This window comes from Leucoraja erinacea, chromosome 12 (genome assembly GCF_028641065.1).
Source record: "Leucoraja erinacea ecotype New England chromosome 12, Leri_hhj_1, whole genome shotgun sequence".
Taxonomy (NCBI): Eukaryota; Metazoa; Chordata; class Chondrichthyes; order Rajiformes; family Rajidae; genus Leucoraja; species Leucoraja erinaceus.
In genome coordinates this window covers 32,986,499-33,010,424 of record NC_073388.1, presented here as the reverse complement: position 1 = coordinate 33,010,424, position 23,926 = coordinate 32,986,499, and the positions used below count along the sequence as shown (strand labels likewise).

The 23,926-nt window shown below is 41.4% G+C and overlaps 1 protein-coding gene across 3 annotated transcripts in view; it reads right to left on the bottom strand.

Annotated features, from left to right (window-relative positions):
• The window catches only part of diaph2 (diaphanous-related formin 2), a 567,387-nt gene that overhangs the window by 241,145 nt on the left and 302,316 nt on the right, over positions 1 to 23,926 (bottom strand). For all 3 annotated transcript variants that reach the window (XM_055643895.1, XM_055643898.1, XM_055643897.1), the window contains exon 19: positions 23,143 to 23,266. In XM_055643895.1, the coding sequence (XP_055499870.1) occupies positions 23,143 to 23,266 (124 nt within the window). The remainder of the gene's footprint in view (positions 1 to 23,142; positions 23,267 to 23,926) is intronic.

Sequence of the window (23,926 nt, the reverse complement as noted above, 5' to 3'; positions counted from 1 at the left end):
CTTAGGTTTTCAGAAAGCCTTTCTTAAGGAGCCACAGGTTAGGCTGCCTAGGATGAGGTGAGCCCACAGTATTAAATGGCAGATATTAGCATTGATAGCAGGTTGGCTGGATGACAGAAGACAAAGAGTGGCAATAAAGGGAGCTTTTTCTGGTTAGCTGCCAGTGACTAGTGTTATTCTGCAAGTGTCGGTGCTGGGGCCGATAGTCTGCACGTTTTATATTAAGGATTTGGACGAGGGGATTGCAGGCTTTGTGGCAAAGTTTGCGGATGATACGAAAATAGGTGAAGGGGTAGGTAGTGTAGAGAAAGCAGGGATTCTGCAGAAGGACTTGGACAGATTGGGAGAGTGGGTAGAGAAGTGACAGATGGAATATAGTGTAGCAAAGTGAGGAGTCATGCATTTTGGTAGTAGGAATAAAGGCGTAGACTATTTTCTGAATTGGGAGAGAATCCAGAAATCGTAGGTGCAAAGGGGCTTGGGAGTGCTGGTACAGGATTCATTGAGGACTGAAGTAAGTAATTTCCTCCATGGCAAGACCTTTATCTTCGCAATATGTCCCTAATTCTCGACTCTCCAGTTGGAGCAAACAATCTCCCAGCTTCCACCCTTTAAATCTGTCTCAAAATCTTGCAAGTCTCAGGAAGTCCATCTCTCTTTCTTCTAAAATTCCAGGGAGCATGATCTAATCTTATTCAATCCACCCTTACAAAACTCTCTCAAGCCAAAAAACAAACAGACCAATAATTTAACATTGCACCAACCATAAAGCATGTATACTTTGAGTTCTGGTATGTCACAGAATATATGTCTGGTATGTCTATCAAACATCTACAGCTGTATGGCAGAGAGCATAATGACTGGCTGCTTGATTCAGTACCTCAGACGCCTAGTAACAAAGGAGGCTGCAGAAAGTGGTAGATATTGCCTCATCCATCATGGGACTTTGATGGTGGGATCAGATCCCATGATGGATGAGGCAATATCTACTACTTTCTGCAGCCTCCTTTATTACTAGGCGTTTGAGGTACTGAACCAAGCAGCCAGTCATTATGCTCTCTGCCAAACAGCTAAATATCCAAGTGGCCTTGGCCAAGCTTCATCCCATCGGGAAGGCGGTACGGAACCCTGGAAATCACGACCTCCAAGTTCAAGAACAGCTGCCATCAGGCTCATGAACACCACACACGAACCAAATCCCTCCTCAGCAATTATGATGATTATGGATTTAGTTTTAATTATACCATGGAGTCCTGTTTTGCATTATTATTGTCTTGTTATATCATCTTACCGATTGTTTACAGTGCCTCCATAATGTTTGAGACAAAGACCTATCATTTATTTATTTGCCTCTGTACGCCACAATTTGAGATTTGTAATATTAAAAAAAAACGCATGTGGTTAAAGTGCACATTGTCAGATTTTAATAAAGGCCATTTTTATACATTTTGGTTTCACCATGTAGAAATTACAGCAGTGTTTATACAGAGTCCCCCCATTTCAGGGCACCATAATGTTTGGGACACAGCAATGTCATGTAAATGAAAGCAGTCATAGTTAGTATTTTGTTGCATATCCTATGCATGCAATGACTGTTTGAAGTCTGCGATGTATGGACACCACCAGTTGCTGGGTGTCTTCTCTGGCGATCCTCTGCCAGGTCTGTATTGCAGCCATCTTTAGCATATGCTTGTTTTGGGGGTTAGCCCCATTCAGTTTTCTCTTCAGCAAATGAAAGGCATTGTTCAGATCACGTGACTGACTTGGCCACTCAAGAATTAACCATTTTTTAGCTTTGAAAAATTCTTTTGGTGCTTTATCAGTATATTTGGGATCATTGTTTTGCTGTAGAATGAACAGCCGGCCAATGAGTTTTGAGGCATTTGTTTGAACTTGAGCAGATAGGATGTGTTGATACCCTTCAGAATTAATTATGCTACTACCATCAGCAGTTGTATCATCAATGATAAGTGAGCCAGTACCTTCAGCAGCCATACATGCCCAGGCCATAACACCCCCACCACCGTGTTTCACAGATGAGGTGGTATGCTTTGGATCTAGGGTAGTTCCTTATCTCCTCCATACTTTTCTCTTGCCATCACTCTGATATAAATTAATCTTCATCTTATCTGTCTACAAGACCTTTTTCCAGAACTGTGGTAGCTCCTTTAAGTACTTCTTGGCAAACTGTAACACGGCCATCCTATTCAGTGGCTTGTATCTTGCAGTGTAGCCTCTGTATTTCTGTTCATGAAGTCTTCTGCGGACAGTGGTCATTGCCAAATCCACACCTGACTCCTGAAGAGTGTTTCAGATCTGTCGGACAGGTGTTTGGGTTTTTTCTCTTTATTATAGAGGGAATTCTTCTGTCATCAACTGTGGAGGTCTTTCTTGGCCTGCCAGTCCCTTTGCGATTAGTAAGCTCATCAGTGTTTTCTTTCTTCTTAATAATGTTCCAAACAGTTGATCTTGGTAAGCCTAAGGTTTGACTGTTGTCTCTGACAGTTTTATTCTTGTTTCTCAGTCTCATGATGGCAAAGCTTTGGTCCTCATGTTGATAAACAGTAATACAAGTTTCCAACGGTGATAGAAAGACTGGAGGAAAGTCTAGGTGCTGAGAGATCTCTTACACCTGCATTAAGGAGGCAATTAAACGCACCTGAGCAATTACAAACGCATGTAAAGCCATGTGTCCCAAACATTATGGTGCCCTCAAATGGGGGTGACTATGTATAAACACAGCTGTAATTTCTACATGGTGAAACATGGTAGGTATAAAAATGGCCTTTATCTGGCAATGTGTATTTTAACCACATGTGATTTTTTTTCTACTACAAATCTCAAATTGTGGAGTACAGAAGCAAATAAATAAATTATGGCTCTTTGGCCCAAACATTATGGAGGGCATTGTAATTGATGATTATATATTTATTTGTATGTTATCGCATTAATGGGCTTGTAAAGCATCAGCGAGTAAAAATGTCATTGCTCCGTTGTGGATAAACACTCTTGACATATCTAAACTACCCACAGCATTCTAAATAATATCTTACTAAAATCCTGCGCAGTTTAAACAAAGCTTTTAGTACTTTGGTGCTCGAAACAGCTAACATACATGCCATTTATCTTCCAAATTGTTTGCTGTACATTGGTGTTTATTTTCTGTGCCATGTGACAAACACTCGAAGGTCCCACTACATTAAGGAGGCAATTAAACACATGTTTCATTGATGTTTTCTGATGTAATCTGACGTTTTTTCTGTTTTTCTCCATTTCAAAACAAAATGTTCCTATTCAACCAGTCAACGTGCATAAAGTTCAATTTTCCTACATTACTCCACCACTTTCTTGCTTGCTTTCTCTCTTGATTTCTATTTGCCTGATGGTCTGCATCCCAGGGCACTTAAGGAGGTGGCTCCAGAAATTGTGGACGCATTTGTGATCATTTTCCAATGTTCTATAGATTCAGGATCAGTTCCTGTGAATTGGAGGGTAGCTAATGTCATCCCACTATTTAAGAAAGGAGGGAGAGAGTAAACAGGGAATTATAGACCAGTTAGCCTGACATCGGTGGCGGGTAAGATGCTGGAGTCAAGTGTAAAAGATGAAATAGCGACACAATTGGATAGTAGTAACAGGATCGGTCTAAGTCAGCATGGATTTACGAAGGGGAAATCATGCTTGACTAATCTTCTGGAATTTTTTTGAGGATATAACTCGAAAAATGGACAAGGGAGAGCCAGTGGATGTATCAAGTTTCGTTCAGATTGATGTTATATTTCACAAGTTATTCACATTTTTTAATTAAAAAAACCCCAATTTGAGAAAATGTTTCTTCCCGCTGCACTGCCACTTACAACTATGACATCACAATGGGATTGTAGCCCTGCTCGCTACAATGTTGCTATCCCAGGACACTGAGTCTTGCCAGCCCTAGCCAGTGCAATTGCAAGCTACAATGTTGCAATCTTTTTTTTATATTCCTGGCAGCAAGGATTTAAAAAAAAGTTTAATGAGGGAGGGTGAATAAGGGGAAATGAGCCGCCCCTGCGCAGTTGGGTGCTATGGGTGAGTGCTGGAATATTGCGTTGGGTAACGGGTTGCATTGGACCAGGGCTTCCGTGGGGGCTATGGGAGTGGTGGAATATTGTGTTGGGGGACCAGGCCTCCCGTGTGACAGGGACCCAACGGGTCCCACTTGGTCTAGTCAGTCACTGAAAGTAAGCATGCAGGTACAGCAGGCAGTGAAGAAAGCTAATGACATGTTGGCCTTCATAACAAGAAGAGTTGAGTATAAGAGCAACGAGTTCCTTCTGCAGTTGTACAGGGTCCTGGTGAGACCACACCTGGAGTATTGTGTGCAGTTTTGGTCTCCAAATTTGAGGAAGGACATTCTTGCTATTGAGGGAGTGCAGCGTAGGTTTACAAGGTTAATTCCCCGGATGGCGGGGCCACACCCTTTTGCATGAGCAATTAATTTATTTAAAAATCTTATGCATGGATGCTTATCTAATGCCATTTGAGAATCCCGATATACTCCAATCACTGGAGGCATACCATCACTTGATCTAACATTTCCAAATGTGATACTAATATAATTTAGATATTAGCTACAGGCAGAATAAGACAATGGTAATGAATGGCTTGGAGCTAGGGCAAAAAATGCTGGAGTAATTCAACGGGACACCTTACCCTTCCATATCTCTATGTCTCCCTCTCTCCTGACTCTCAATCTGAAGAAGTGTCTTGACCCGAAACATCACCCATTCATTCTCTCCAGAGAAGCTGCGTGTCCTTATCTTCAGTGTGAGTTTAACCAGCATCTGCAGTTCCATCCTGACAAAGGTTATGGTTACACACCAGTTGGGTAAGCACTTTGAAGGGGCACCTATACAAAAAGTCTGTGGTCGTGCATAATAAAATATTTGAGATGTTGCCAAAACACTTTGTGTAAAGTCGTGGAGCATGGACCTCAACTGGAATTATGTGTAAGCTTGGATCTCATTATTTCTGCAGAGACAGTTCCCTGCCACAAAATCTCATGATTATTGACACCATATCCAAATCCTCATTCTTCCAAGAATTACCCTTTTTTAATTTTGCGTACCCCTCATATCATTTTGTGGTTCTTTCCTGCTCCACCCATTTTTTTTGTCCCATGATTTCTTATTTTTGATACTCAATCTGAATTTCGCAATTGTTGTCACTTTAGGGTTTGAGTTTAGGTCACACAATATTGTCAAAATAGTGACAAAAATGGAAGACAAGGTATTATAAGAAATATAAGATAAAGGTGCTTGCTAGTACAGTATACATTGTGTGCGCTCACACACAGATGCTCAGTCCTCAGCTGGTACATAACCGACAAAGGTACACAAACAAAATCGTAGTTCTGGGAAAAGACAATCTTACAATGTTTAAATTGTAGTGCAAGGCCACTCATTCCATTTTCCCTCTTCCTGTAGTTATAACCAATGAAAATAATTACAGGGGCTGTAGTAAATATCTTTATGAGAGAGGGAACAGTGATTTAACTCTTTTTTTTTTAACATGCAGAGGAAGAAATATCTACAACATAGATATAACATATTGGCTGTGCCCATTCATTCTGAGCACAGTAATTGGGAAAATAATTGATAAGGGAATACGAGACTTGCTTTAAGAAATTAAAGGCAGATAAGAATAGAAATTCCTAACAAACAAAGCATGTTTTTGTTAGGATAGCTATAAGCAGCAGCTGTAGATACAATTCATTGTAGAAGACAATAAAGACTATCAATGTAGGAAGTAGCATCCAGGGAAGTCCTTAATTATTTTGCCTTAATTACAGATAGTTGGTGTATATACTGTTCAATCAGCACAACCGGCCATGATATCAATGCAGTGTTAAATATCACAGATTTACACACCTATACTGAACAATAAGATGTACAGGTGCACAACCGTTTATCCGAAGATCCAAATAACGAAAACCTCCGAATAGCGGACATTTTTTCAGTCCTTGAAGAAAGGTCCTTGAAAACGTTCACCGAGGGCGGCCCGCAGAGGTGACAGCGGAACCTCCGGTCGGTCCTCGAAGAAAGGGGAACTAAATCCCCATTCATAAAAGAGAAGGTGAGGGTATATTGCGCGGGAGGGTTAATCATTGACAATATGCTGCTGTCTGCCCGCTGAGTTAAAAAGTTCCCACGGTAGACTCACGATACACAGTGTATCGTGAGTCTTGCGTGGGAACGTTTTAACTCAGCGGGCAGGGAGCAGCAGATTGTCGCTCCCTTTAGTTTCACCCCACCTACACCCCTCTGCTTCCCGGCCATGTGTGTGACCCCTTCCCTCCCCTCTCCAGCTCCCCGCCCATTGCACCGGCGTGGGGGCTTTGCACTGTCTTCACGTCGGCGATGCCAGTCACCGGAGACGTCAGGACCAACGGGACACCGACCCCCAGGCCCACTGCAAGCATGGAGATCCCAGAGACCCACAGCCAGCAGCAGCCCAGCCCTGTTCCAACTCCAGAGGAAAACTGCAAACTGGCCGGAGACATCAGGACCACCAGAAGTCGCTCCCTGACGGGCCGCTACGGCGACAAGTGGCAGTTCGCCCACAGCCCGAGCTGTGCCCCCTCATCGGGACACCGACCCCCAGGCCCACTGCAAGCACGGAGATCCCAGATCAGCAACTCCAGCCCAGCCCCGCTCCAACTCCAGAGGAACACGCTCCCCGTATGGGCAGAAGCTGATGGTGTGCAAGGTACGTCTTGTTCTTGGGGTCGCGCAGCTCGGGCTGTGGGCGAACTGCCACTCGTTGCCGTAGCGGCCCATCGGGGAGCGGATTCCTCTGGAGTTGGAGGGGGAGGGGGGTATTGTGCTGTTTGATCTCCCCCTGCTATCCCAGGGACAGGGAGGCAGGACGTTCACCGAGGGCGGCCCGCAGAGGTGACAGCGGAACCTCCGGTCGGTCCTCGAAGAAAGGGTAACTAAATCCCCATTCATAAAAGAGAAGGTGAGGGTACATTGCGCGGGAGAGTAGGAATCCCAAGACAAAGTTGAGTGAGCGTTCACCGAGGGTGGCCCGCAGAGGTGACAGCGGAACCTCCGGTCGGTCCTGGAAGAAAGGGGAACTAAATCCCCTTCATAAAAGAGAAGTGGAGGGTATATTGCCCGGGAGGGTATATCGCCTACCTGGAAGAAACCGGACATTTTTTCCAGGATGTCGTCTGCACACCAAAGCTCACGTTTGGCGCCAAACGCACGTCGCCTCTGCTGCACACGGATATAAGAGTGTGAAAATGTCGCCTTAGGCCGCCTAAGGGCATGTAGCCGCTAGGGTGACATGAGTGCGAGAGGTGATTCAATGCTGCGGTCACATTTACAAATTCAGGAATTCATTCAACACACTGCATTTCATACAGACATTTATTCTGCAAGAAAAAACTACATTGAAGACTCAAACTCGGGACCGAGGAACTGCCGGGATAAAGGCGCAAACTCGCGACCTTGCGGATATGAGCCGAGCACTCTACCACTGAGCCAGCCATTAAAATCTACGTGAAAAAATTTCTATTCCGAAGGCCGACAAATTCCGAATTACGAAAAGTGTCTGGTCCCAAGGCTTTCGGATAAAAGGTTGTGCACCTGTACTACGGTAACCAAAGTTGTCAGATCAAATCACATAGTGAAAGACACAAGGAACTGCAGATGTTGGCTTACAAACAAAGCCACCAAGTGCTGGGTAAAGCAGCGGGCAAGGCAGCATCTCTAGAGAACATGGATAGGTGATGCTATTGGGCCAGGACGCTTCGTCAGACCGATCGTGGTGGAGATGGGTGAGGGAGGGGTGGGGAGAAAGTTGGAAGAGAGGAGGGGCAGCACAAAGCCTGGCAAGTAATAGTTGGATACAGGGGGGGTTGGGGCTGACAAGCAGATGGTTGGACAAAGGCCAGAGATGAAAAGTCAGAAGGTGTGAGAGAAAAGGATTGAAGAATTGAATTGTGAAGGGAGACAAAGGAATGTAGAGGGAAAGGGAGAAATAGGTGCGAGTCCAAGTCAAGTCAAGTCAAGTTTATTCGTCACATACACATACGAGATGAAATGAAAAGTGGCAACGCTCGCGGAGGTGATGCTCAGAGGAGAAACAGTGAAGTAAGAAGTGGAGGGGATTTTGTAGCTACCTAAAATTGGACAATTCAATGTTGGTACCGTTGGGCTGTTAGCTACACAAGCGGAATATGAAGCTCTGCTCCTCACTTTGCATGTCGTTTCACTCGGGCAATGGAGGAGGCACAGGACAGAAAGATCAGTATGAGAATGGGAAAAATGGGTTGAAGTGGTTAGCAACCAGGACATCTAATATGCCTTAGCGGACCGGTTCGGCAAAACAGTCTCTAAGTCTACTCTCACCGATGTACAGCAGGCCACATCAGGATGCAGCAAATGTGAGCCTATGTCTCACCTGGAAGGATTGTTGAGGTGGAGGTGAGGATGAAGATAAAAGAACAAGTGGTTGGAGGTGGTGGTTTGGATGGAAGGGATGAGTGAAACAAGGAGATGCGGAGGGAATGGTCTCTGCGGAAGGTGGAAAGGAGTGGGGATGGGAAGATGTGGCTGGTGGTGGGATCACATTGGAAGTGATGGAAATGTTGGAGGATGTTGATATGTTGGATGTGGAGGCTGGTGGGGTAAAAGAAGAGGACTGGGGAACTCTACCCTTGCTCTGTCTGGGAGGCGGGGGAAAGAGGGCAGGACTATGGGACACAGAGGAGACGTGGGTGAGAGATCCATCAATGAAAGCAGGGGGAAACCACAATTACTAAGGAAAGAGGACATCTCGGATGTCCAAGAATGGAAAGCTCCATCTTGGGATCAAATGCGGCGGGGGTGGATAAATTGAGGGAAGGGGGATATAATCTTTCTCAGAGGTAGGTTGACAGGATGTGTGATCCAGAATACTGTGGGAGTTGGTTGGTCTGGAATAGATGGCAATCAGTAGGATGTCCCACATGATGGAGACAGAGAGATCAAGAAAGAGGAGAGGGATGTCAGAGATAGTACAAGTGAATTTGTGGGCAGGGTGGAAGTTAGTGGTAAAGTTAAGGAAATCACCACGTTCTTCACGGGTGCAGGATGCAGTCATCAATGTAACACAGAAAGAGTTGGAGGAACAAGGACTGTTTGACGTAACCAATAAAAAGGCAGGCATAGTTGTGGTTCTCATTGCTGCCATTGGCTAGACCTTTAACCTGACACCTTTAACTTGAAAGTAGTAACTTACAATAAAAACAATATATCAACAATTAATTTCCCCATGAACTGATTTCTTTCTTTTTTCCATACTTTACTTGCGCCCATTTCCAATCCTCAACTTTCTGAGTTCATTCTCTCCTACCGGCCCCATTCTTTTTTTAATTCCTTATTTAAACATACTTTTCCCTAATGCCCAATTTACAGCTGCCTTTTCCTTATCCCCATATTAATAGTACCCCATGGTCTCTCACTGACAATTCCTATTCACTAATTCTACTATTTAATGCTTTCCATCTATGATCAACCTCTTTTAGTTCCCAAATTAAGTGGTGCTCCTCCCTTCTTGTGAATTCTTTCTTTGAATTTCCAATTGGCTCAGAGTGTAAATGCCATTTGCAATATGACCTAATAACTAAGTTCCAACAATTCTGAGCTTTATCAAGTTTTCTAACCGGCACCAAATCCCATCAACCACTGGGATCTGCAGTAGCTACCTTAAAGAAATGTTTTGATTTTAAATTTTGCAATCTTATCCCAAATCCCTCCATATCTCTGCATTCTCCTCTGTCTATTAGCTTCAGAAATATCTCAAAACTCTGAATATTCTTAAGCATCAAGTAGAAACCGCACTCCCAGTAAAATTGCCAGTTGTGAACCACATTTCCTCCCTTACCAACATTTGGGAATAAACTGTAATCTTGCTAGAATAGTCATAAAAATAAGTAGGGTCTCATGGTATTGGGTTGGTCTCCACGTTAACATTGATGTCCACCTAGCAGCAACTGCCAGACACAGTTTTCAATGTTCAAGGTAATTTCATCACTTTCAGCCTTTCTATCTATCTATATTACTAAAACTCTGTTCTTGACCGGTTTTGGCTTTCTGTGCTGCGGTTTCCGAGAGTACGCCGCCATCTACGGCCGTCATTTTTAGCCACCTCGCTCAGAGCCCCCCTCCGCCGCATGTGTGCCGAGGATTTTTCCCGTCGATGAAAATTGACAGAGATATTAATGTTTTTACAACATTCCCCATTCTCTCTGCTGCCCCTGCTGGAGGGAGATGGAGCAACTATAAAACCTGGAATTGGTGTCTCAATCAGTCTCTGCAAGTGGTGTGCCTCAATCAGTCTCTGCAAGTGGTGTGCCTCAATCAGAGCTTTGAATGACACTGACAAATGTCTACAGCACTGTGAGTACCCTTAATTTGGTTTGGAAATTAAAATATGGTTAGAGGTAAAAAAGCACTGCCTGCAAATAGTTGTTTGGGTTTGGGTTGAAGTAAAAAGGCACTATCTCTCCTCCCCCCTCCCTCTCCCTCTCCCCCCTCTCCTACCCCCCCCCCCTCCTCCTCCTCTCCCCCCCCCCCCCCCCCCCCCCCTCCTCTCCCTATCCTCCCCCCTTCCTCTCCTCCCCCCTCTCCCCCTCTCTATCTCTCCCTCCCCCCCCTCTCTCTTCCTCTCTCTCTCTCTCTCCCCCCCCCCCCCCCCTCTCTCTCTCTCTCTCTCTCCCCCCCCCCCTCCTCCCCTCCATTAGCGTGAGTGCGGGGGGAGGGGGGGGTAGTTAATGTGTAATGCTGCATGCCGCCTCCCCCCCCACAACCACACGTTGGGGGAACAGACCCAACGGGTCTGCACTTGGTCTAGTATACTTATAAAACTCCGATCTTGGATGTGGATGTATTTGTGTGTGTATTTGTGTATGTGCGTTTGTGTGTGTGTCATGTTAGTCTGTGATTCACATCTCTTCGAAAACACGACACGCTAACGGGGAAATCTTTACATATTCCGTTAGAGATTTAACTCATGATTTCAAAAATCACCTTATTTGAAAATTTGATTAATTATTTCTTAAGTTATTTATTAAAATTGTTCACAAATCTGAAATCTTTTTTGAAGTTAATGAGCTGATGATGTCACAATGGCTCTGCCCCTCGCCGCCCGCTGCGCATTTTTCAACGTGCAGCCTGCTGGGTACTGTTTTCCAGGAGCTGCAAGTTACATCACCCCCACCGCCTCACACTCGATTCCCAATCGACTTGCACTCGGCCGGCCATCTGCAGCCCAGCCGCTCTCCCCCACAGTGCTCTGGATTGAAGCAGCTGAACACGCAGTAATTTGGTTGGGCTTCCGAGGGCTTCAGAGGTCCCGAGTGCTCAGTGTCCGCGCCGCCCGCTCGCCAAGTTCAAGTCCGCCCTCTCCCTCTCTCTCCCCCTCCCCCTCCTCTCCCCCCCACTCACCCTTCTCTCTCTCCTCCACCGCCCCTTCCCCCCTCTCTCTCCCCACTCACCCTCCCTCCCCTCTCTCTCCCCCTCCCCACGCTCACCCCCTCTCCATCCCCCCTCCCTCCACCCCCCTCTCCCTCTCTCTCTGCCCCCCCTCTCTCTCTGCCCGCCCCTCTGACTCTGCCCCCTCTCTCTCTGCCCTCTCTCTCTACCCCCTCCTCCCTCTCTAGAAGCGCCTGCGAGGTGGGGGCTGTGCGTCAGTGGATAGGGCGGGGATGGGTTAAAATAAGCCAATGAACAATATTAATATAATATCAAGTGGGATGGTTTGTGTGTGTGTGTGTGGGGGGAGGTGGGTAGTATGTGTGACACCGCAGGCCACTCCACCTCCCCCCCCTCTCCCCCACATCCGTTGGGGGGATGGGACCCAACGGGTCCCACTTGGTCTAGTGCCTATTAATTCTCTCAAACCTGGTGCAGGACTTACTCATGGCAATATACGGGACCGGGGACTTGGTATTGACCATCCCTCATACATAAAACTGTATGAAGGATGACCTCACCTTCATGGCAGTCTTGAATGGCTCTGTTTTGTGGCTGACACAAGGACAATTCTTTTAAGGTCTGACATCCTTTCCCAGTGGATTAAAGACATGGGGACTGAGAGATTTTCATGCAAGCCCTGTCATAAAGTTCGAAGGTCGCTGTTTAACACAATATTCTGGGTTTAAACCAGTACAGCTTATATTGAACATTTAGCATATTTCAAGTTTCTTCAATTAACCTTCAGTGCTACGTGCACACAAAATTATACCCACCAAAAAAATATGAAATCCAGTTTCTAGGCAATAGTCGTTAAATATCACAAATCTCTGCAGAAACAATTAGGGGCCCCTATGGGCAATATTGACCTGAGTAGGAACCAGTTTCATTTCTTGAAGTGCTTTTAAAATTACAGTAAGGAATTTAAGAGTGCTGTACTTAGATACTAAGATACTAATTGCCTTAGCCACTGTGTCAGTCCTATAACTCCAGTGCTTAGATTTGAAAGTAACTTTGATCATCATACACACCCTTCCTCATTATTGCTGTGCTTGTAAATGGCCATCAATTCTTCTATTTCAGCTTAAGTCTGATTCCTGGCTCCAGTGTTATATATCATTATCATCTCTGGAACACCCTTTTTCTCCTTTTTTTGGCCCTATAAACAGTTCTGCACAGCTCACAATTATTCCATCCCATGAAAATACATTTATTGGTTCAAGCAGCTCCAAGTGTGAACAACATTCTCAGTGCTCCCAGCTGACTCCATGCTGAATCCACCTTAACCCACTATAAGGTTTTCTCCAGCATTTTTGTCTACCTTCGATTTTTCCAGCATCTGCAGTTCTTTCCTAAACATAAGAATAATGAAGTTTGCTGTGAAGAATTACATTATGGCCTTAATGGTATTCTGGCTGAGTGCTGTTGACATCTTCTGTGGAAATGTTACGTCTGACAAGATGTATCTTCGTATCTTCAATGATTTGCTATGCCAAACCTGTCAAGTTAGCTGTGGGGCCTTTATTACCAAATTACACTTGAAAATGTTCACCCATTCCTCTGTCACTTCCTTTATCATCTTGCTTGAATTGCCTTGATTTACATGTAAAATTCTATACTGTAGACCTGACCAAAACAGAAAATGTTTGCAAGCTTGGTGAATTCATTTAGAGGTAAGATAAAAGCATGTATGTAGTTGTGACATAAAAATGTGAAAATATGACATGAGTGTGATAGCATAATGTCATTATAGTAATTAATATTACACTTATAAGCTACATTTAAGGAACATAAGCAATCTTTTTTGAGAAATCAGCCCTTGGCAGTATTATAAGACTTTTCAAATTAGAAATTCTCGAAATATATCCCAAAGTGAAGCACAACTGCAAGACCATTTTGAAATAGTCTATTGGGCCAACAAACATACCGTTAAAGAGAAGTGTGGGGATTTCCCAAGAGAGTCAAGTGGTAACAAGAATGAGTTTGTCCTCTGCAATGGCATTACATTAAATGTGGAAAACAGTATTGGCTCTCTATTGTTGTATGAAGTCCCAATATACCTTGTTAGGAATAAAGAAAAAGGATCTGTTCTCGGAACAATTTAATGAGATCCTCCGATGGTCCAGGATAGAGTCTAGAACATTACAAGTTGACACTGAATACTGAATAGATGAAACCCATATTTGCGATTTAATAATGTTAAAGATAAGAATCAATAAAAAACTGAAACAAAATTTAAGATTAAAATTAATGGAGAAGTTTAGCAGAAGGAAAATAAACAAATTTAAAGAAATACACTGATCTTTTGGCAAATCTAAATAATTATAGGTTTAAAAAAATATAGGTCAGGAACAGAGTTAACCATTCCAACATGAAATCATAGACTGAAAATTTTAACCCATAGGAATAGTAAAATAATTTGGAGTTATACTAAAGAAAACTTATGCACTACCATATCCAGTGGCATTGAAAGGGAGGATTTGGTAAATAATTTAATAAATATTTCCAAGCTATTACAATGCAACATAATGCAACAGTAACCACAGCAAAGGTGATAAGGGAAAAAGGTGTATAATTCTCGAATCAACAATAAAACATCTTGTTTGATAATTAGGGGCAAGTATTCCAAAAATAAGTAACCTTATTTTAAGTATCACTGTACATCTAATGTTAATAATTTTAATGCACCGACAGTGTTTGTGATAAACAAATCCAGAAAAAAATTGCCAGTAAGTAGATGCACTAAAAAAATACTATTGAACTATCAAACTCCAAAAAAAATCTTCAACTCAGCTGAGTTACGAAGAAGACCAACATTGGTTTGTGAATAATATTAAAAAGATTGGTTTAGAATATGGACTGTTCAGTCAGCTTGCCAAGGAGTTTTGCAAGGATTATTGTCAAGTATTATCCTACAGAAAGGAAAGGAAATTGAAGAAAATACGACACACAGAGGAAAAAAATAATCTAAAGTTGTAACCCAAGGCGACTTTTACACACCTCTGAAAGCATTTTGTAGTGATGTTAAGGCAGCTCGAGAGAGCAGTACTGAAATAGAGATATTGCATTTGAGTGTCCTCAATATTTTTAGAATTTGCTAATGCAGAAGAAGCAGCTTTGGGGCTCATTTCCCCACAAATAAAAGTTGCGTTTGGGATCCATTCATGTGATATGCTTTGGGGGTGTTTTCAGAGATATAATGAAGTGCTACATAATCTCAACTGTGCCCTGTCACATAAAGTTGAGTCACAAAAGCCTGAGAGAGTGGAAGCAATCAGGTGCTTTTTGTATCAGTACTACTCGTTTTTAACCAATTGCACATGACCTATATAAATACACTTCAGTGGACAACTTATTTGCTGTCCTACGAGAGTCCTGGGGCTCATTGCCAGTCTGTTTTCTGTACTGAGGAGGCAGGATGACATCCGAAAAAAGCTAGCTAAGAGAAGAGAAAAGAAGGTTTGTTATCATTTCAAGAACCAAAGTCAGCTCTGTTTTCATGTTGGAAGCAGAGAACAGAGGGAATGATAAAACAGTTCAGGAAAAAGAAAAAACAGCATCAAAAACAATGGGCTGCAAGACTTAAAAGGTGATGAATTAAATTAGGAAAGTTGAAAATGAAAGGCCAAAGGCAAGATACAGAAAACCTATTGCAATGAAAGGATGAATGGTAAAGAAGTCACAAGGCCAAATATCAGAAGCTGATTAAAAAATGCCATGAATTAAAAATAGTTTATTTTATTTTTAATGAAAAATGTGTAATGAATTTCATTGAAATATAATGAATTTAATTGAAACAAAAGGGACACCAAAACATCCTTAAGATCTTTAGATATTAACTGGAGGTGATAAATGTGGTTGATGGATGATTTTTGACTTTCCAGATATTCCTGGCAGTGCACAAGTCAACTTGTCGCTACCTTCAATGCTTTCACTTTGCAATGCACAAGTCAAAATGAGATGCAGGTCAGATACTAGTACATCTCATCCTGCACTCTAATTCTGGATTCATCAACAATGCAGTGGCAAAACCAAAGATCCTGATCTTTAGGGCACTGATGTACTTTGCATCTGGACTCCTAACAAGGTTGCATTACGAGTACTTATATCAACACTGGGCTATTGACGTACACATTTCACAGTATGAAACATGACAACAACTATTTCCTGGTTATTTTGCTTAACTTGAGAATCCCAAACTGGCACTTTGAGCTGTCCATATGTATCAGATACTGTTTCAATTTCAGACACACTTTAGGGGACGTCATTTATATAAGATTCCTTTTGGGACATTGCAGGGAAATATGAGTACATTGTTTCAGAAGCATTCATCAATGGTCAGTTCCAAAGTAACAAGGTTAAAATAGAGCTGTGTATTGGGACCCCAAGCTTGCTAGTTACCATCTATCGTCAGCTGCTCGAAATGCCTCCATGGGCAAAATCTTTTTTTCTTTCAATGCCATCAATTCTTTGATGCCCAACAATTCCCACCCTGATTCTGATCAGACATCTGACCACCAGGGACCCTGCCACAATAATACGATTGCTGTCCCTAACAACACATTTCCTACCCTCTCCAACTGCAGTGCTTAAGGAAAAAAATAATATCACTCTAACATCCCTGAGACATCAAAGTTACTCATGTCTGTTGTATGTAAACGACACTACAATCAAATACAGTTGGTGGTACTCAAGCTGTGATAATATCACATATGGACACAAAAAGCTGAATTAACTCAGCGGGACAGGCAGCATCTCTGGACAGAAGGAACGGGTAACATTTCGGGTCCGGACCCGAGATGCCTTTTGTGTCTATCTTCAGTTTAAATCAGCATCTGCAGTTCCTTCTTACAAGTATCACATATCTTTGATTGTGAAATCTACATTTTCAGACGATATTTTGTACATGGATAGTCTAGAGGATAAATAGACAGTTTTGGATGCATAAATTAAATGGGACTTAGATAAATCTGTCTAGATCTAGTTTAGGTAAGTCTATATCTGTGCAAACAAACATGTACACGTTAAATTCACGACCCAACTTCTAAAATATGGAAACTTTGTCAAGTTAAATTACAATTTGAATCAGCTAAATATTCATATTAAGCTTCTTTCTTGTGGCAAAAAAAAAAAGAGAGCAGGGAAAGTAAGGTAAGAAAGTAATTGTGCGTCAATGATGAAGTCATACTCTGGACTGGTTTGAGAATGTTGATAAGAATAGAGTTGAGATTTCTGACAAAATCCTAGCTAGTCACCTACTCATATGTTATAAACATGTAAAATTGCTTAAACATAAACAGAATTGATGGCTACATTAAATCCTCGCTAGTTGTTACAAGATTGAAAACAATAAATTAATTTGAGATTGCTCTGTTTTGCTGTAATTGATTGAATGCTTCTTGTCTGTCTCCAACAGGAACAATGCAATACAATCTAGCATCAAAATCTAAAGTAAAGAAATTAGTTGTTCTGAAACCAATCATTAAAAAATATCACAATATGCTACCAGGTTTTCTCCATCCGAAGCCACTAAGATTACATAGACAGGATTGTGAGATTTTCATGGTTGGGTGATAAATATATTTATATTGTACGTAAACAGCAGCCAAACGTTTGACCATGATCAAAAACGGGGTGGGAGATTGCAACCTTCACTTGGCCCGCCCTGTTTCGACGAATGCAATCAACCTGGTGTGCACAATGAAATAATATCAAATAGAACAAGTTGTCCTACAACTTTTGGCTGTGCACGCCATACGCAAGAAGAAGAGAAGATGATCAAAAATATTTTTTTTTGTGCAAAATCTGCTAAAAATATAAGGCTTTATTAATTTTCAGTTAACGTTCATATCTTCAACAATGGTTAGAAGCACAATCTTTTATATTTAGAAACTATGTTTTCCAGTTTCTAGGTTTTCTAAGCTTTACAGCAAAGAAAATCTGATACAAGATTCCTGCTCTCTTAGCATTAGTCCCATTCCTCCAGTTAGTTCCTGCAACAGATTCTGCCTCATATATCCATCAACTCTCGATTCTCTTAACACCTATGCGAGGTAATTAACAGTGACCAATTAACCTATCAGCCACCGGGTCTTGTGATGAGGAAAAAAATCAGACCCCAGGAGAAAACTCTTTAGGTCACAGGGAGAAGACATATTACTGGAATCTGTAGTAAAATGCATCATACTGTGCTTGCAATTTTATTCTGATGTTTATTTTAAGGCATACCGACTTATTTGATAGAGGAAAATTTAATTAAATAATTTACTGTCACATTGACCAAGAGAACAGACTGGAGGAAGCAATGTAGATAAATTTCAAATTGTATGCATTTGACTCAGCTAGAACAACTAAACTGATAATTAAAATGTTAAAAAATCCATTCAAAAACAAAGCCAATATCACAGTCTAGGATTCATGTTCATTTTGAGAAAGATAAAAATGATAACTTGATTAACTCAGTTGAGGAAGACAAGTCCTGCTGTGAACTATTTTATTTACAACGTTGCACAATCTCTTATCTGATAATGGTGTCAGACATTTTTAGCCAACATTTCTGTACAAAATCAAAATATTGCAGATATTAAAAACAGAAATGCTACAAATTATTCAGCAGGTCAGGCTGTATCTCCAGATGGAAAATTAGGGATAACCCCAATGACCTTTTTTCAAAACTCAGAGCAGTTGCTAATGTGATAGTCTCCTCTACAATACGGAATGCAAATGCAGTTTGGGTGAACACTTTGCAGAATACCTCCAGCTTTGAATGTGACCCAAATTTAGTTACCTGTCACTTTTCTACCTCAATCCCACTTGAACCTCTTTTCCTTTAGCCTCCTACAGTCGAATTAAGTTCAACATAAGCTCAAGGAACAACATCTTCTCCGACGAGGCACATTATAGCCTTCCAGTCTTAACTCAGAGACCAACAATTTCAAATAATCAGCGTCCCAGCAGACGTATATACAGCATTTTAAACTCTTAAAAATAACCTGCTTCTCTCATTTATAAATTCTCTGGACTGACATTTTGCAATATAATGTCTCTCGTAAATAATTTCAGTGCTCAAATTTGCTTGACGTTGATCCGTTTTATTTTGAAACATGTCTTTAACTGGAAAAAAACAATATTCTTATTTTATTCACCAAACAAATGCAAGCCTAAAATGCCAGTTAAACTCTAGAGGTATGCAGAGGATGGTGGCATTAATTACCACATTTACACTGCAATGGATCTAGCTGCTCTCTCTGCCGAGAATGATTTATGTTCTGACATCTCCTGTGTACTTTTCTGCAAGACTGATATTGTTCCAGCACACGTTCAGATCATTCTCCATGCAATTCCATAACAACATCACTTCTGCCCTTCTGCCATCAAAAGCAAACATTTCTACCACAAATGATTAAAATCCAAAGCTGAATTGTCCTTATGAGGAACTGAATGCTGCTGTGCACGAATGCATATATTCTGCACTTATAAATATCTTTAATATTTTAAATATTTGAAAACTGTGATAAAAGATTCTCGTCATAGTCACTTAAACTGACCAACTAAACTACATGGTGCTCGAGTTGATTACACATTTTCACATTTACTTTTGTGGCTCAATGTCCATCAAAATCTTACCTTCAAGTTCACATAGAGGTCATCAAATATTCTGTCTGCATTAATTGTCAGGCAATAGATGGGCTGGCAGGTGGACGAATGATCCCTGAGAGTCAAAAGAACCTGGATAGGCTGGCGAAGAATGGAAGAGATAACTTGTCTGGAGTCCAAGTTTTCAAAAATGTTTTGTTGTACATGAATTTACATGACTCATGTGAGTGGCACATGCATAATTTGGAGTATCCTCTGGGTACTCCAGTTTCCTCCCACATCCCAAAGTATGAATTAAACCTAGTATCGAGGTGAGTGGTAACACCTGGGGAGAATTGTTAAGAATGTAGGCGGAATGCGATTAACACTGGATTATTGTCAATGGATGGTTGGTCGGCATTAACTAAGGACCTATGTCTGTGCCGTATCTCACTGTGATGTTATGATACCAGGATTATTAATTCAGACACCCTTAAGGTTTTACCTTTCTTTTACCTTTACCTTTCTACTTTTCATTAATATTTATTTATACCCACATGCAAACATGCAACCAAAATCTGGGATTTTAATCTTCATGATTCATAATTTATATCAATTTATCTTGGGTAAATTCAGGCACCTGGAAAGAATGCAATTTTTCCAAAGGTATTGAGGATCACTATCTACATTTCATAAATATTTGCTTCAGACCATCCAATAAACTCCAGATTTAAAACAACCACATGATTGACCACAGTAAGAGGAAACTTAAAATAAAGTTACTGCATCAAGAAAAATATGTTACTGAGAGCAAAGAAACTCTCATGAACTGATGAATTCCAGAGTATTTACAGCTACTGAGTTGCTCTTGAGGTAATTTACTGTTTGTTAAGATGTAGAAAACGCAGCAAACATGTTGCATGCTGCAGGCCTCTGTCAACATCATAATATACATTGAGGGTGCAGAGAAGATTCACCAGAGAGTCATTGAGTCATACAGTGTAGTCAACCCAACTTGCCCACATTGACCAACATGTCCCAGCTACACTAGTCCCACTTGCCTGTGTTTGGCTCATATCCCTCTAAACCTGTCCTGTCCAGGACATTTCAAAGCTTTAGGAACAGGGGTTCCCAACCTGTTTCGTCCCGTTTACCCCTGGCAACTTTAATAGCACATAACAATGTTATTTCACTTTTTTATGAACAACTAATGATGAACAGATACCAGAACCAAACACAATCAGTCAATGAGAAAAAATATGTACAAATCCAGAATCAACAAATTTACCCCCTGGGTAGGCAAAATTTACAGCTAAATGTACCCCAGGTTGGGAACCCTTGTTTTAGAACAAATGGAACACTTTTTGAAAGTAGCCACTTGGATTATACAGGAAACATATCAGAAAGGCTGGGCAGCACAGTGACACAGCGGTAGAGAAGCTGCCTTACAGTGCCAGAGACAACAGGAGCTGTCTGTACAGAGTTGGTTTGTTCTTCATGTGAGCGTGTAGGCTTTCTTTGGATGCTCCAGTTCCCTCCCACATTCCAAAGATGTGCAGGTTTGCAGGTTAATTGGCTTATGTAAATTGTCCCTAGTGTGGAGGATAGAACTAGTAAACGGTGATTGCTGCTCGGCACGGACTAGGTGAGCCGAAGTGCCCGGTTCCTGACTATATCTCTAAACTAAGGCATTCTACCAATAATCCAAGAGTGAATGGAGACAATGAGAAAGAGAAGAAATGCTCCTTCATCATATTTGTGCTTTTAAAAACAACATTTTTTTGTTGTTTTATACGATCATCTCTTGCTTCAGCTTCTAATGTAGCAGCAGAACACAGCTCCCAATGATAGAGCAGACTTGCTTATTTTTATGTTCAAATTATACTATGTTCCCTTTCATCCAACACGACCATGACTTCATAATGTTAAATACAGCTTTTTATTTTCCTGTATGAAATAATCGTTTTACCTGCCTCAGTTTACATTTTTATAACTTAGTCCATATATTGTATGATTTGACTGCCAAAGCTTGATAATACAAATACATGAACAGAAATACTATTTTGGAAACAGTACTATTAATGCACCAGTACTGACTTACTTATCAGCACCCGATCTTTAAGTTAGATGAATGCATTTAATGCATTTTTGCATTCTGTGCTCTGTTGCTAAGGTAATGGGAGGCTGGTATTGACATTTTTGAGATCAGTTCCAAAACATTACAATTTAGAAAGTCTATGAGTCTTTTAGAGTAAGGGTGCCAGAATATTCCATACCATGAGGTACACCAGTTAAAGGCTACATGTTCTGTTGGCTGCATTGATCTTGTGTTTTATAACTGCAACCTTGGGCTTTTATATCGCTTATTTACATCAGATTGTGGTAGAATACTGTCACAAAGTCATTTACACAGTCACATGACTATGTAACGACTGTTTAGCCTTCTGGCCGAACAGTAAATGATGAGTCTACTACAATCACTTGTGTACCCAGAGTTGCTAACACCTAATTCAGATTCCATACGGCTGACCACAACTCTAAAGTTAACCTCCAAGAATGACAGGCATTAGCTGGGAATACTGGTCTCTTGGTAAACAGCCCCTTGTTTTAAACCAGCCGCTCTGTTGTTCCCTGTTTCTTTTAGATACTATTGTATGTGTTTACAGAAACTGCAGATACTGTAATCTTGAGCAAAAGAATAAAAAAGGAACTGCGGGTCAGGCAGTAACTGCGGAGGGAATGACAGACGTTGTGGATTGGGACACTTCTTTGAACGGATTGAGGAGAAGAAAGCTTAAGAAGAGAGGCGGAGGTGATCAGCAGATGGGTGGAGTAAACGACAAAGGCTTGAGGTGCAAAGTAGAATTAAGGATATTAGATAAGGAAGAAGATGATAGGGAATTGTGGGACACAGGGATGGGAGATGAGCATACGCTTAAAGGGGAAGGAGCAGAGTAACTGGGGTAGTGGGAGATATTTGTGCATACCAAATGCAGAAGTGTTAGGGTGCAGGGGAAAGGGGGATAAGTGGGGTGTGGTATTTATTGATTCTAGCCAAGTGGAATATGAGGTACTGTTCTTCCAGCTTGCATATGCCTCACTCTTGCAATGGGGGAAGCCAAGGACAGAGAGAAGGGTATGGAAATGGGAAGGCAAGTTAAAATTATTGCAAACCAGAAGCTCCAGCAGGCCTTGGTAGACAGAGTGCAAGTGTTTATCGAAACAATTTATCACCTAGTTTAGTCTATGCTTAATCTTGCCAATGTAGAGCACATCTACTACCAACCGAATGACCCTACAGCTACCTGGACCTCACCTTCTCCCACTTTGCCTCTTGCAGGGACTCCATCCCTTACTCTCAATTTCTCTGTCTCCAGTCTATCTGGTCTCAAAATGAGGCTTTCCACTCCAGGACATTTAAGATGTCTTCAAAATTTAGTAAATATAGCTACCCCCTGCTTTATCCCCATCCCCTTGGTAGCCCTTCCATCAATATTTCAGCCCCCGCTTTATATTTCATTCTTCCTCTTCTTTCCTGATCTGATACCTTTTGTTTCCTTTTCACCTATAGCCATCGTCGCTTATTCCACACATCTGCCAATCACCCTGCACCCCCCACCTATATTCACATCACTCACCAGATATTGTTCCACCTTCACCTCTCCTTCTCAGTTTTCTCCCCCTCTACTTCAATCAGTCTGCAGAAGGGTCCTGATCCTTTCCTTCTGTAGATGCTGCCTGACATACTGGGTTCCTCTACCAGTTTGTTTTTCGTTCTTTGTATGGATTTAGTTGGTTTGGAGCCATTGATCGCAAAGCATCCCAAAACACTGCCAGAGTACATCTGCTAAACTCACTTAAACTGGCCATTGGAATATTCTGACTGTGCAACTGAAGATCTCTCTAGTTCCAACTTTACTGGATCTAAAGACCTACCTTAGTTTGCAGGGTCCAGTTTCATAAAGCCAAACTTGAATCATTCTACTTGACTGATCATGAGAAATGGTGATCAGTATAACTTATACTGTATATTATTTTTTTCATGTAAAGCCTGAAAAAGGATATGGACATTTTTTCCACAAACTTATCATGCTCATCATCTGTTTCAGAAAATTGCTTGATATCATTTTCAAGACGCTTAATTTGCCGCTCCATAGCATCCAAACTGCTCTTGAGGTTTTGATCTGAAACTAAACACAGAAATAAATTCAAATAAGAAAACAAATCCACCTCAGAACATTTACAAAATTGCCAAATATACTTTCATCTATTACTAGTAATATTTACAGATAATAACTGCAATTCACTCAACCATGTTTGGTTATATGATTAAAGAGTTTGTAAAGTATTTTAAAAAGTTTATGTTATTTGGAAGATAAATTTCAGTCACTCATTTATTTATGGCCTTCATTTCATTGAGTTTTAATTAAATGTTTAATGATACTTTCATTAAAAAAAAGGTATTTGTTAACTTAGAGTTAATAGGTCTCAATAGGTCAGCAGTACTTCCTGTACATGGAAATAATCTCTGAAGTCCAAATTTGTTATTTATGAATAAATGTTTACAAAGCCAGATACAGTTAATCTAATTATTTAGCTGCTGTATGTTTCTGTGCGACATTGAGTGTAAATGCCTAGAAATCATGGTGCAGCTTTATAAATCTTTGGTTCGGCCACATTGGGAATATTTGTGCAGGCTGTTCGGCTCGAGACGGTGTAGAAGTGTGTATGCCCAATACTGACAGATTAGAGGGAATTAGTTATTAGAGTATGGACAAATTTGGATTGTTTACTCAGGAGCATCGAGGGTGAGTGGATATCTGATAGAAGTATTTAAATTTATGAGAGAC